This window comes from Girardinichthys multiradiatus, chromosome 9, assembly GCF_021462225.1.
Source record: "Girardinichthys multiradiatus isolate DD_20200921_A chromosome 9, DD_fGirMul_XY1, whole genome shotgun sequence".
Taxonomy (NCBI): Eukaryota; Metazoa; Chordata; class Actinopteri; order Cyprinodontiformes; family Goodeidae; genus Girardinichthys; species Girardinichthys multiradiatus.
In genome coordinates, this window is record NC_061802.1 from 24031268 (window position 1) to 24043879 (window position 12612).

General features: G+C 38.6%; 1 protein-coding gene across 1 annotated transcript; it reads right to left on the reverse strand.

Moving 5' to 3' along the window:
• Window positions 1-1456: 1456 nt before the first annotated feature.
• On the reverse strand, window positions 1457-7189 carry LOC124874480 (chloride channel CLIC-like protein 1). The gene is made up of 6 exons (XM_047375846.1): window positions 7163-7189; window positions 5531-5671; window positions 5345-5444; window positions 3910-4007; window positions 2474-2620; window positions 1457-2362 (listed from the first exon to the last, which is right to left on the reverse strand). Exons 2-6 carry the CDS (start codon window positions 5585-5587, stop codon window positions 2183-2185), a joined length of 582 nt encoding a protein of 193 aa, XP_047231802.1. The 5' UTR covers window positions 5588-5671; window positions 7163-7189; the 3' UTR covers window positions 1457-2182.
• Between the last annotated feature and the right edge of the window lie 5423 nt (window positions 7190-12612).

A 12612-nucleotide genomic window follows, 5' to 3' on the forward strand; every position in this document is an offset into this window, starting at 1 on the left:
AATACTTTGTTTTTAGATCCTCTAGGTTTAAAAACCTTTAAGCACAAACGGATCTCTGGGAATCCATTTCTCATCTTTATTTTCACCAACTTCAAGCTCTATTTACATTGTTTTCACTTTCAATAGAAAAGGGGAGGTAAAAAAAATATTTTGCTGTGTTTGTTATTCCAGTGGTGTTGATTGGCATTTCTCTAGATTTTATTTTATCTCAAAAGGCCAACATGTATGCACCAAATATGTCAAATGCTCTAAATACAGAATACAGACAACTTAACATTATCTTGTCACTGAAACATTTTATTTTAGTCTTAGCAGAAAGTGTCATGCCAGAACCAGCTGTACAGCACAAAAGATACAAATGTCAAAAAAGAAAACCTCTAAATATGACAGCACTTGAGGTGTTTTTAACATTTTCTATGATAGGTACACAGACTCCTAGATGCATAACTAGGGTTTGTTGGAAGTCCATTACTTGTCTAGTACTTGGCATTGAGCGGGCCTGCCTGGTCTCCCACGCCTTGTGCTTACATGAAAATAAAATAATATTAAGTGATAGATCATTGGATTCAGGTCAAGATGTCCTTGGACACAACACATCATATCGTCACACAGGTCTATATAGAAACCTAGTCCATTTCACAAAAACAAAAAACCTTAAAATGCTTTTTAAACAGATTATTCTGTAAGAACGAAAAAAACCAGGACCCCTATACCCAAAAAAGAAATGGCACACCACCCAGGGCTGCATGGGCTATGGGAAAGGATGAGTGCTTGACAAAAAAAAGGGAAAAATATGTAGGATAATTTTAATTGTAAATTAATTGTATCAAATATATATATATGGCCATGCACAGCAACTGGCTAATGATGCCATAAAGTTTGTTTGTTTTCACAGATTCTAATTTGACCCAAGAGAGGCCTTTTTTTTTTTGGTAAGGATGGATTAAACTTCTCACTGATAAAAGATTGTTTAAAATAGTTGAGAGAAAACAAAAAAGAGGTGATTCTTGTGCAGGTCTTATATATGTATTGTGTGTGGGTGGGTGTTGGTGGAGTCATAAGATGACACAAAACGGGGTGATGGTTGTGGAAGCCCCAAAGAGCTTGCTAGCACTCTTGGTATACTTTAAAAATACATTTATTTCTAAAAATAATAATAATAATAATAGTAATAAAAAACTGTCTTTCAGAAATAAATGGAATGCCAATATTTGAAATTTTTTATATATGTTTAACTGGAACAAGATGCTTAAAATAAAAACAGGAAGCTTTTGGTTATTCCCAAATATATCTACAACACCATGTTGTAAAAATAGAAATATAATAAAAACACAGTAAAATAAAATAGTCTGAACTAAATCAGTTCAACATAGAAACAAATTCTTCCTAATATTCTCAATACAGCCACTGTGCTGTAGACCAGACGGTGAACTGCACTGCTCAGGGTTAGCCTAGCTTAATTTAAATCTAATCATTCTCATTTAATATACTTTTAAAGTTAATTGGGACCAACAAATAATAGTAAATACAAATGTTGCTAATTTGCTATAAGTCCAAGTGTCTGATCTACTGGAGCTGGTCATGTCTGCTGAGCAGAAGCTTTTTCAGTCTCTGTGAATTTCAGTGATGCTGAGGACCTCTCCTCTCCTGCTGAGGTCCCGGATCAGGCACAGAAAGATTTACAAAAACAGCTCCAATTTTTCCACATGCTGTCAAAACATAACATTGAAAACTCACAGATGTTTGCATGGTTATCTCAAAATTTCCTTTTACATTGTCATGTACAAATTCTTCATCACAGTCTTAAAAGATGCTCTCAAAATCTTAGTTTGATCTAGCTTCATGAATATTAAAATAAACTAACTTGTACATGTCTGTGCAGGCTGCGTTTCTATTGGCTGAGGTGCGGGTGCTGCACCATCTCTGCAAGGTTCATCATCAGAATCAGAAACATGAAAACCTTCCTTCTCTGTTTTTATCTGTTTATTCTTTACTTGAAAATAATCTACTTTTGGTTGGTGTATTGTTGTCACAACACTCTTTCTTTTGACCTCCTTCCAGATCTCCTGCTGGTCTTCAGAGTCAGAAACAGAGATATTCTTCTTCTCATCAGGGCTCCCCTGGCACCCCTCAGCATCTGTCACCCTGTCATTTTGTGAAGGGTCAGCACTTCTTAGATTCTCTACTCTTCCCTGGTTCTGTTGGGTTGTCTTTGATGAATGACATTCTGTTCTAAGCTGACATTGTCATCTTGGAGTTGGATAGCTGCTTGTGCATTTACAGGCAAATCACCTCCCCTCCAGGGTAGGAAACCTCTGACAAAGCAACGGAAAACTGCTTGCACTCCTCCAAAAAAAACTGCCTGTCAGTCCAAAACATGCGAATGAAAAACAAAGTGAAACACATATACCAATAAAGAGACATACTATGGATACATTTATTTGTTCGTGTGAATGTCATAACGTATCTTTACCACAATTCCCAATGTGACAATGATGAGGACTGGTATCCAGAGGATGAATGGTAGATCTTTGAGTAGTGCTCGATAAAAAACACCTATTCCATCTCCAAAGGCCCTCAGTGGCTCAGTGAAGAAGGCTTCCAAGGTATATACAACTACCTAAGAAGAGCAACAGAAGGATATAATGATAAAACCATGTGCAGCAAGAGAGATACATATTTGTTTTCTGACTTGTTTTAGTATTTATTTTCACCTTATAATAAAACCAAAGGGTATAATGCAATTTAATTGGAGCTCTCCCCAGAGTGGTCCATACCAATTCTGAACCATGCTTTTATGAACTTCCCATCGGTGTCCACTTCAATGTTCATTAAACCTTTCTAGCAACTTCAGTATTCCAGTGGCATAAACCAATTAGACTCCAAGGAAATACAAAATGCTTTCATGATGGTTTTCTTTTTAGGCATTCTGATCTAGCGGCAATGACAGATTAGCTAGTATTTGTAATCTTTTCCTCAACTACTTGGTTGGTAGCACTGTTGCCTTGCAGCAAGAAGGTCCTGGGTTCGACTCCCGGCCGTGGATCTTTCTGCAAGGAGTTTGCATGTTCTCCCCGTGCATGCGTGGGTTCTCACTGGGTACTCTGGCTTCCTCCCACTGTCCAAAGACATGCCTGGTAGGTTCAATGTTCTGTCTAATTGCCCTTAGGTGTGTGAATGACTGTGTGCATGGTCGTTTGTGTGTTGTTCTGCGATGGACTGGCGACCTGTCCAGGGTGTACCCTGCCTCCCGCCCATAGACTGCTGGAGATGGGCATAGATAATGACTGACCGACAAAACTTACACCAGCAAATAAAAATCTAATTAGATGCAACTTTCTGTTTACCAATTATATCATTCTTTAGTCTTTACATACTATAAAAATGTAAAACAAAAATCATATAATTTATGTTTCAAATGTATGTACATGTAGTCAAAAATATTGCAGAGCATAGAAAAATAGAAAGAGGGGAACAGACACCATCGGAAGAATGGATACTGCAGAAAGGCTTTATCCCTTGAGAGAAACATTTGTACTTTCTTCATACAGCACCTCCTTGTGGTCACTGTTGGTGCAGAATATGATCAGCCCTAAACTGTTCACTGAGAATCCCAAATCTTCAACAGTAAATGATAATATAACAAGTGTTGGATATTAATAATATTTATGAATAATTAATAATAAACATTTATTGTGAATGGATGCCTGATTGAAAATGCATTTTGAGCTCATTCTAACCATACCTTAGGTTAATAACACACTGTATAGATACTGTAAGTGCTGCCTTTTTGTGGGCATGACATTGAATATTACACTGAGCACCAAAAAAAACAAATTTTAGATCAAGCAACTCCAAAATGCCACATGGAATTAGACTTGCAATAATTCACCGGTAAGAGTGATTTACCTTGAGTGGAGAAACCTCGAAGATGGGGTCGATTGATAGGAGCTTTTGGTATTCCTCACAAGGGTCATCTTGGAAAGTAAAAGTGTTTCTGTACCAGTCTGAAAATAAAAAAATACAATTTGAAATGACCATATAGATTAAAAGCATAAATGCTTTACAATATTTTGAGTTTAGCAAATGAAAAAGAACCATTCAATTACAAATCCCCTGTAAGTAAATATAGTAAACCAAAACAGCAGAAATAAAATAATAAGATAAAAATATAGGTAAAAAATGCAAAAAAGCCATTTAATGATTGCTTATATTTTTCTTGGGATCTATTTACAGAACACCTGAAAACATTGGTTTTTGACACAGTTATTCTGGCCTAGTGCAAAGTAACACAAGTTCAATCTTTCTTGTTTTCGCTAACTCAGTGATGCCCACATCTAGTCCTTGAGAGCTACATTACTATCTAGCAACTTTTAGATGCATCCCTTCTCCAACAAACCCAAATCAATGAATGGCTCGTTACCAGGTCTATCTAAACCCGAATGACTGCTGAGGAAGGAACTGAGCCATTTGATCAGGTGTGTTGGGACTTGAGCACCCCTGCTCCAACTCTTATTTTCTTCCTCTGAAAGTGCTGCTATTGTTGCTTAACTGGCTTTTCCATTGCTACTGCTGCATATGCAATTCATAATTGATCCTATGCGGATTTAGGGACCAGTGTCTCAGTAGATGAACTGTTCAATAATGCACAAACTTGGCCAAGATCATGTCTAGTTTCATGGTTCTTTTTACAGTTGCTCTCCTACTTGTAAAATACAATCCACACCACAGCCCTTCTGAGCCTCAGGAAATCCTTCTTGGAAATACTCACCTTTCTTACCATATGGTGAATTCTCCACTGTTCCAAGTAACTCTACACCAATTAGCCATATTAAACCTGCCTATACCAACATCAGCTCTAAAAACTTGACATTAAACAAAATTAGCCACTTTTGACACAGAGGAAGGTCAGTGTCTTAACAGGACAGTCCTGGATGGTTCCCATCTTGTTTTAATTACTCAAGTAAACTTTGTTTGATCTTTGCAGGTAAAAAAAAAAAAAAAGGGAATGCCAAGCATGGAGACTACTTTCAAGGTTTGAGTTAATCCCTGCGTAAGGACGTGAGTGGTGTGTCACCGGCTGACCAGGTGAAGCGTTTATGATTTCTCACACCAGAAGACACTTCCCCCAATGAGGCACTGAGGAAGAGCTGGGTGTAAGGAGGGTGCCTGAGGGATGGAGAAACAATACAAGCTTCCCAGAGTAAATAAGGATTTTTTTTTTACTTAGATATTTTTCCCTGACTTGGTCAAAGAACTATTTTAATCATCGACTTGGACAACGGATATTGATTTTTAGTCAGTAAATAAAAACTGTGTTCATGCTAAGTTCTGTCTGGCTTACCTTTAAGACTATCCATCAAGCTGCTTTCCTTTAGTCCCATGCAATGTGGAAATATTTTTTCCAACTTCATGAACTTGTATTGGTGCTTTGCATAGGCCTTCTATCAAACATAAAAAGAAATCGAAATTTCTGTATACTGAACAAAAGCAAAACTAAAAAGGGAGAACTGAAGGGTCTTCTTTACACCTTGTACAGGTAGAACCAGTTCCAAGGAATACTGACAAAGAAGGAAAAGGCAAACATCGTTTTGAACTGCTTGAACCAGGAAACTCTTGGCAACGGCTGGATGCAGGTAAGAAGTAAGCCAATTATAAAAAAGATCCCTATCTGTAACAGAGAGGAATAATAGTAGTTAAACAAGATAGAAAATTCCTAACATATGAAACAAACACTCATATAAAAGCTGACAACATACATTGTCATAAGGCCAGGTTGGTTTGTTTGCTTTTTTCCTTTATTAAATCAAATCGTTTGAATAATGCATTTTGCTTTTATTAAAGTTCTCCTTCTCTGAAAAAAACAGTTAACTGATCTGAAAACATTTGTGAGTTGAAAAAGCTAAAGCAAAAAAAAAAGAACTCTCCAAGAGGCCAAATACTTTATTACATCACAGAACAGCTCTGGAAAAAAAAAAAAAAAGAAACAACAACAACATTTTGAGTTTCTGCAATTTTACTATTTGTAAGTATGTGATTAAATTAAATTAACATTTCAACTTTGATTTTCATCTACAGGTAGGCTGGCATGGAAGACAACAGAGAACGGACAATGAAAGGATCTGACAAGGTGATAAAAAACTGGCTGAGGAGATGACTGAATAACATGAGAGCCAGGTGTGACCAAGCAGGATAATGCTTAGTAGCTTGGTGAAGATCTCAAGTGAGGAGCTGAGGGACAGTGACTAAATACCACAGAAATGAAAAGCGATACAACAGAACAAAGAAAGCAGACCATAGAAAAAAACTAAGAATCACAAAGCAAGGATAAACCAATGAGCCAGATGTGGAATGCTGGGTGTAACAGAAAACAAACCCGAACAAATGTGAACCAGATAAAAAAAACAAAGTGACAAACAAACACAAAAACCGTTGGATAATGGTCGAAAGAGGTATTTCTATGTTGGAATTCAACAGACACTGGAATAGCTCGCTCACAAATTTATTTTTTTTGCTGATTTTAGAAAAAAATGCAGTGGTCGCTTAATATATTTATTTATTTTTTCCAGAGCTGCATTTCAGTTGCAGAAAGTTGTCTTAAAAAAACAGAAGTGGGGCAGAGACAAACTAATGCTTATTTAAAGAAAAGCTAAAACACAAAAGATTCATAATTTAGTATTTAGAACAACACTAGAAAATATATAGTTTATCAGACGGTATTTGTTTGGGGGAATTATGTGGCTTACATCATATTCAGTTTATTTCATTTATAGATGCTGGACAAGGGTTATAAATAAATCTTTTTGTACGGTATGAAATCCAGCAGAGGAAGGCAGCTTTTAGTTTGGCACTTTTACTTTATCTGTTTAGTGCCGTCTAGTTTAATGTTGCTAAGGTATATGTTTATGAATTTATGTTTTAATTGTTAATTTATCATCTTTGTTGGTCAATCAGCTTTAAACTGTACAACTATAACATATTTGTGAATAGTTTGCAATGCTCTGCATTTTGGTAAGAATATTTTCTTTTTTCCACCAATTTGTTGGCATATTTTGGCAGAAGAGTTTCGTTGCAGAGAGGGGCTGAGCTCATCACCACCTGGCGGTGAAAACTCTGATTCATTGTGTATCTCTCAAAAATATTTCAAAATAAATCATCTTACTTTAAATATTGGGTTGAGATCAGCTCCAACAGCTGGATCACACTCTGGTTTTGCCAAGGACATGATCTTCATTTAAGTGATGAAAACAAAGCAATTCAGGCTCAAGGTTTAGGGGGTACAGACAACTGAGGGATGAAGAGATTTATGTTATTCCTCCAACAATATTTGATATGTCTTTATTCACTTGATATCTTGTCATTACGGCATATTTTATCTCATTTGTACTTTAACATATATTTTTCTTGTGTATTCTTCTTTTAAACCCTTTAGAAGAAATGTATCTTTACTTATTGAAAATATTAGTTTCAGATTTACTGTTGACCAAGCACTCAGCTTTGGGTGACATTGCCACTGAGTGATCTTTGATTTGAAACATTTAAAGTATTAGAGAGGTTAGTCAACATCGCCTACTTTGTAGCAGACTTGTCCTAGAATCTTAACCACTTTTTTCTGTATGTTCCTCAGAGTGACATCTTGAAGCCAAGCAAATACTGCAGGGATTCATAATGAGTATTCAAAAACACCACCTACTTTAGACCTTTGGGCACTGAATGTATTCTCCTTTTGGTACCTGAACTGATGGCGTTTGTTGGAAACTCACACTAAAAAAAATCACATAGTAAAGTTTTAAATATTAGGAAATATAGGGTTTTATAAAATGCAGAAGTTTTAGAATAAACATAAAACATCTACCAACCTCAGAGGGCTTCCAGACTCTATCCTGTCAAATATAAGAAAGAACATTTGATCTGTGCCAGGCTGCTTTACATAAGGTATGTACCAGGTGTGGTTTCCTTGAAAGCAACTACAACCGCCGGCAAACAGGGATACTTGTCAGTGATGGGGAGGGCAGAAACCTTTATTCTACATAAAGACACCTCTACCTCGCAATAAACAAGTCGGCAAAGACAAACCTATGCCACTCAAGAAAGGAAGATAATGCAAATTGTCTAGCATTTAGTTAGTCTCTCACGTTATTAAATAGTACAGAAGTTAGGATTACAAAGAGGAAAGTCAACTAAAAGCTATTTCAGGAGTCAAATCACAGTTCTGTTGAATACCACGCTAAGCATTGAGTCAGTGTGCAGGCAGCCTTCAAGCATGGCACCATGGCAGCTCTACTGTTTTATATATATATATATATATATATATATATATATATATATAAAACAGTGGGAAGCTCTGCAAAATCGGCAGTGTATCAAATACTAACCCCAATGTGTGTGTGTGTGTGTGTGTGTGTGTATATATATATATATATCATGTAAAAATGAAAAATGTGCCCAAAACTTAGTTTAAAAATGCTGATACTCCTCAGACAACAAGAAAACTGGCACCAAGACTGTTGGAGAGCATGCCCCCAATAATGTTTGCATAAAATCATTATTGGAAAAAGTAATCATCCTTTTATTTCCTATAAAGAATTTGTAGCTGACATTCAAAACCATCCTGCTTTTCAAGTACATCCACCTTGCATCTAATATTAAAGCAAAGTGCCAGTTAGCCACAAGCTCAGCAGGAAACAAGTTACTTTCCTCAAGTTTTGCAGCCAACACCAGTACAAAACAAAACTTGATAGAGAAAAAGCTGTTTGTTCACCAGGTCCTGAAAGGCCAGTATCCCAGCTTAAATGTAATTTCTTGTCATTTCCAAATTTGTTTCTCAAAATATTGACCATTATCACCTTTACCCTAACACTAAACATTGTCTCAATGGCATTGAGACAAATTTTCAATCAAACCACTCATGGGGCTGATCAAAAGTGACCAAGTTATCAATTCACAGAGGAAAACTTCTGTCCATGCCTAAGATAGCAAATTAAGCCGTGGTATGTGTTTCACGGACACAAATCAGACTCAGAAAGAGGCCATAGAAGAAGAAACTAAACTTAAAATCTTTGCCATTAAATGGAAACCTGAGGCATTTCCTGTACAGCCGGAATATAAGGATGTGTACTTAAGCCAGGTGGATAGACGCACACAACTTGCAAAGTATCTATAATAAAAGGGTGCATTACAGTATCCTAAATTTGCCCTTCTTTTTCATGAGATGCTTGTTCGGAGCCTGTATTTCTAAAATTGTAGACACCTCTCTCACTTGTTTACTTAAACTACAGCATAATGTTTAAATAATTTTCTCCTTCCAACTCTGCATTACTGACCGTCACAGTGAAAATAATCCACTTATCACTTGAAGGCTAAATTATAGCCATTAATAGATTGTCCAAAATCTGTTTAAAAGGTTTCTAGCTAACTGAAAATGCTACATTGGGTTTTGATGAACTGAAGCTACAAGAAGACATCCTGATCCCCTTTGACACTGCTGTCTTCACTCATCACTTTAGATGCATGAACCTTTTGTCACTGTTAACTTGTGCTAATGGTGACAGTAGTGCTCTCTTTAGTTTTTCTTTCCCAGAAAAAGTGCTTCTAGGGTCTCATAAGATTCAACATTGTTCATGAAACTTTGAATTCTAGAATTGCGCCGCTCAAGGTGGCAGCAGGTTGGAGTAGCTCTCTTACTTTTGATTCTGATTTATTCTTTTTTGGGAACTATTCCTCTTGTGGTGGATACAGTTGATTTTTTTTGGATGACTGTCCACTCCAGTGTCGGATGCTGTGCAGCTTGGAGGATTTTTCTTAATACTTTCTATTTTTGGACATTTGTTATGATGCATTGCCATGGCAACGGGGTTGTTTCTTACAACCGGGAGCAGCTGATTAATATCTCAAAAGCTCAAACAATACTTCCGCTACAACCCCAAATCCCTGATGAGTTGAAAAGGAGACGCCGTGAATGCAGAGCAGGAGCTAAGAGAAGAGAGAGAAGGAGGAAGTTCAAACCATCTCTTCCGTCGATTATGATGGGCAATGTGAGATCGTCGGGAAACAAGTTGGATGAACTCCAAGCCCTACAAAGGACCCAGCCAGAGTACCGGTCATGCAGTATCATGTGTTTTACTGAGACATGGCTGCAGGATCATATCCCCGATTCCAGCGTCTCTCTGCCGGGCTTTTTAACCATACGAGCAGACAGAGATTTAAAGAGGAGCGGAAAATGTAAAGGAGGTGGACTGGCAGTACTTGTGAACAACAGATGGTGTAATCCAGGACATGTAACTGTGAAGTGTCATCTCTGCAGTCCAGATATTGAACTGTTGGCAGTAAGTTTTCGTCCATATTATTTACCCAGAGTTCACCAGTGTTATTTTGGCAACAATTTACATTCCACCTTCCACTGTTGCTGACACTGCATGTGATGCCATCAGCTCAGTTGTTGCTAAGCTACAGACACAAAAACCCCTTTTGTGGCAATTTCTGGTGATTTTAAACATGCTTCACTCTCTGCTACACTTCCAACGTTTCAACAATTTGTCAGCTGCTCTACCAGAGAAAACAAAACATTGGATTTGTTTTATGCAAATGTTAAGGACTCATACATCTCTACAGCAAGACCTCCTCTAGGCAAATCAGATCACAATCTTGTTTTTCTCTGCTCGAAATATAAGCCCCTTGTTCAGAGGCAACTGGTAATAAAGAGGACTGTGAGAAAATGGTCACAGGAAGCTGAAAAAGCTCTGCAAAGTTGCTTTGAGGCTACAGACTGGGACGCACTGTGCCAGCCACATGGAGAGGACATCAATGCCATGACTGAGTGTGTAACCGACTATATAAACTTCTGTGTGGATAACATCATCCCCACCAGAACCATGATATGCTTCCCCAAAAACAAACCCTGGATCACCAGTGACCTGAAGGACCTGCTTAAGATAAGAGACAGCAAGGAGGTGTACAAGAAGAAGCTGGAGAGCAAGCTCCAGCAAAACAATATCAGAGATGTGTGGACAGGGATGAAGAAGATCACAGGCTTCAAGCAGAGGGATGATTGGACCGATGGAGATCTGGACAGAGCCAATGAACTGAACACATTCTTCAATAGGTTCAGTTCAGAAACAAGCTTTGCATCCTCCTCTCCTGTTCACAGCCAAACAGACATTCCATCTTCCTTTGACCCACAGGACCCACAGCTGTCCAGTAACACCTCACATTTTTTATCTTCCACCTCAGCCCTAGACCTTTCTGCTTCAACCATATCAGAAGATGCTGATGCTTCTTTTGCTTCCCCCTTCCACCTGTGTGTTTCAAGAAGTCAGGTGAAGAGACAACTGGAGAGACTGAATAGGAATAAGGCTGCAGGTCCAGATCATGTCAGCCCTAGAGTCCTGAAGGCCTGTGCAGAGCAGCTCTGTGGGATTCTGCAGCACCTCTTCAACCTTAGCCTGGCCCAGAAGAAGGTTCCAGTGTTGTGGAAGACCTCCTGTCTTGTTCCGGTACCAAAGAAAACTCACCCATCAGTCCTCAATTACTATAGACCTGTTGCCCTGACATCTCACATCATGAAGGTCCTAGAGAGACTCCTGTTGGCCCACCTGAGTAAGCAAACAGTAAACCATCAGGACCCCCTTCAGTTTGCTTATCGCTGTGGAGTTGGAGTTGAAGATGCCATCATACACCTGCTTCAACAAACCCACTGTCATCTGGACAAAGCCAGCAGCACTGTGAGGATCATGTTCTTTGATTTCTCCAATGCATTTAATACAATCCAACCTGATTTGCTTTGTCAGAAACTCCAGAAGACTCAGGTGGAGGCCTCAACAATCTCCTGGATCAAAGACTACCTGACAAACAGACCACAGTTTGTGAGACTGAAGGGTTGTGAGTCTAACCAGGTAGTCAGCAGCACAGGAACACCACAGGGGACTGTACTCTCACCATTCCTTTTCACTCTGTACACCTCAGACTTCCAGTACAAGACAGACTCCTGTCATCTGCAGAAATACTCGGATGATTCTGCAGTCGTGGGGTGGATCAGAGATGGACAAGAAGATGAGTACAGGAAGGTGGTGGACCGCTTTGTGGCATGGTGTGGAAACAATCATCTCATTTTGAACGTGACTAAAACAAAGGAGATGATTGTAGATTTTAAGAGAAACAGGAATAAGTCAAAAACTATTTCCATCATGGGAGAAGAAGTGGAGGTGGTGGAGGAGTATAAATACCTCGGTGTTCACCTGGACAACAGACTAGAGTGGAGATGCAACTGTGAAGCCATCTACAAGAAGGGACAGAGCAGACTGTACTTCTTGAGGAAGCTTAGGTCCTTTGGTGTTTGCAGCAAGATGCTGCATATCTTCTATAAGTCTGTTGTGGAAAGTGTGATCTCTTCTACCATCATCTGCTGGGGAAGCAGCATCAGAGCCAGGGACCTAAAAAAGCTCAACAAGCTGATAGAAAAGGTTGGCTCTGTTCTGGGGACTCCTCTGGAGATCATTGTGGAAAGACGGATTCTTCATAAAACGAAGAACATTATGGAGAACCCTGAGCATCCTCTTCATGAGACTGTCCTACAACAACAGAGTGTCTTCAGTCAGAGGCTTCTTCAGATCTGCT

What these genes read in the sequence shown, in the direction of transcription:
- LOC124874480 (XM_047375846.1), bottom strand. Translation starts at nt 5,587, where the DNA reads ATGTTTGCCTTTTCCTTCTTTGTCAGTATTCCTTGGAACTGGTTCTAC. An exon ending in CTTGATGGATAGTCTTAAAG is followed by an intron (nt 4,008 to 5,344) that starts GTAAGCCAGACA and finishes TTTTATTTTCAG; the next exon opens with ACTGGTACAGAAACACTTTT. An exon ending in TTGTCACATTGGGAATTGTG is followed by an intron (nt 2,363 to 2,473) that starts GTAAAGATACGT and finishes TTGGACTGACAG; the next exon opens with GCAGTTTTTTTTGGAGGAGT.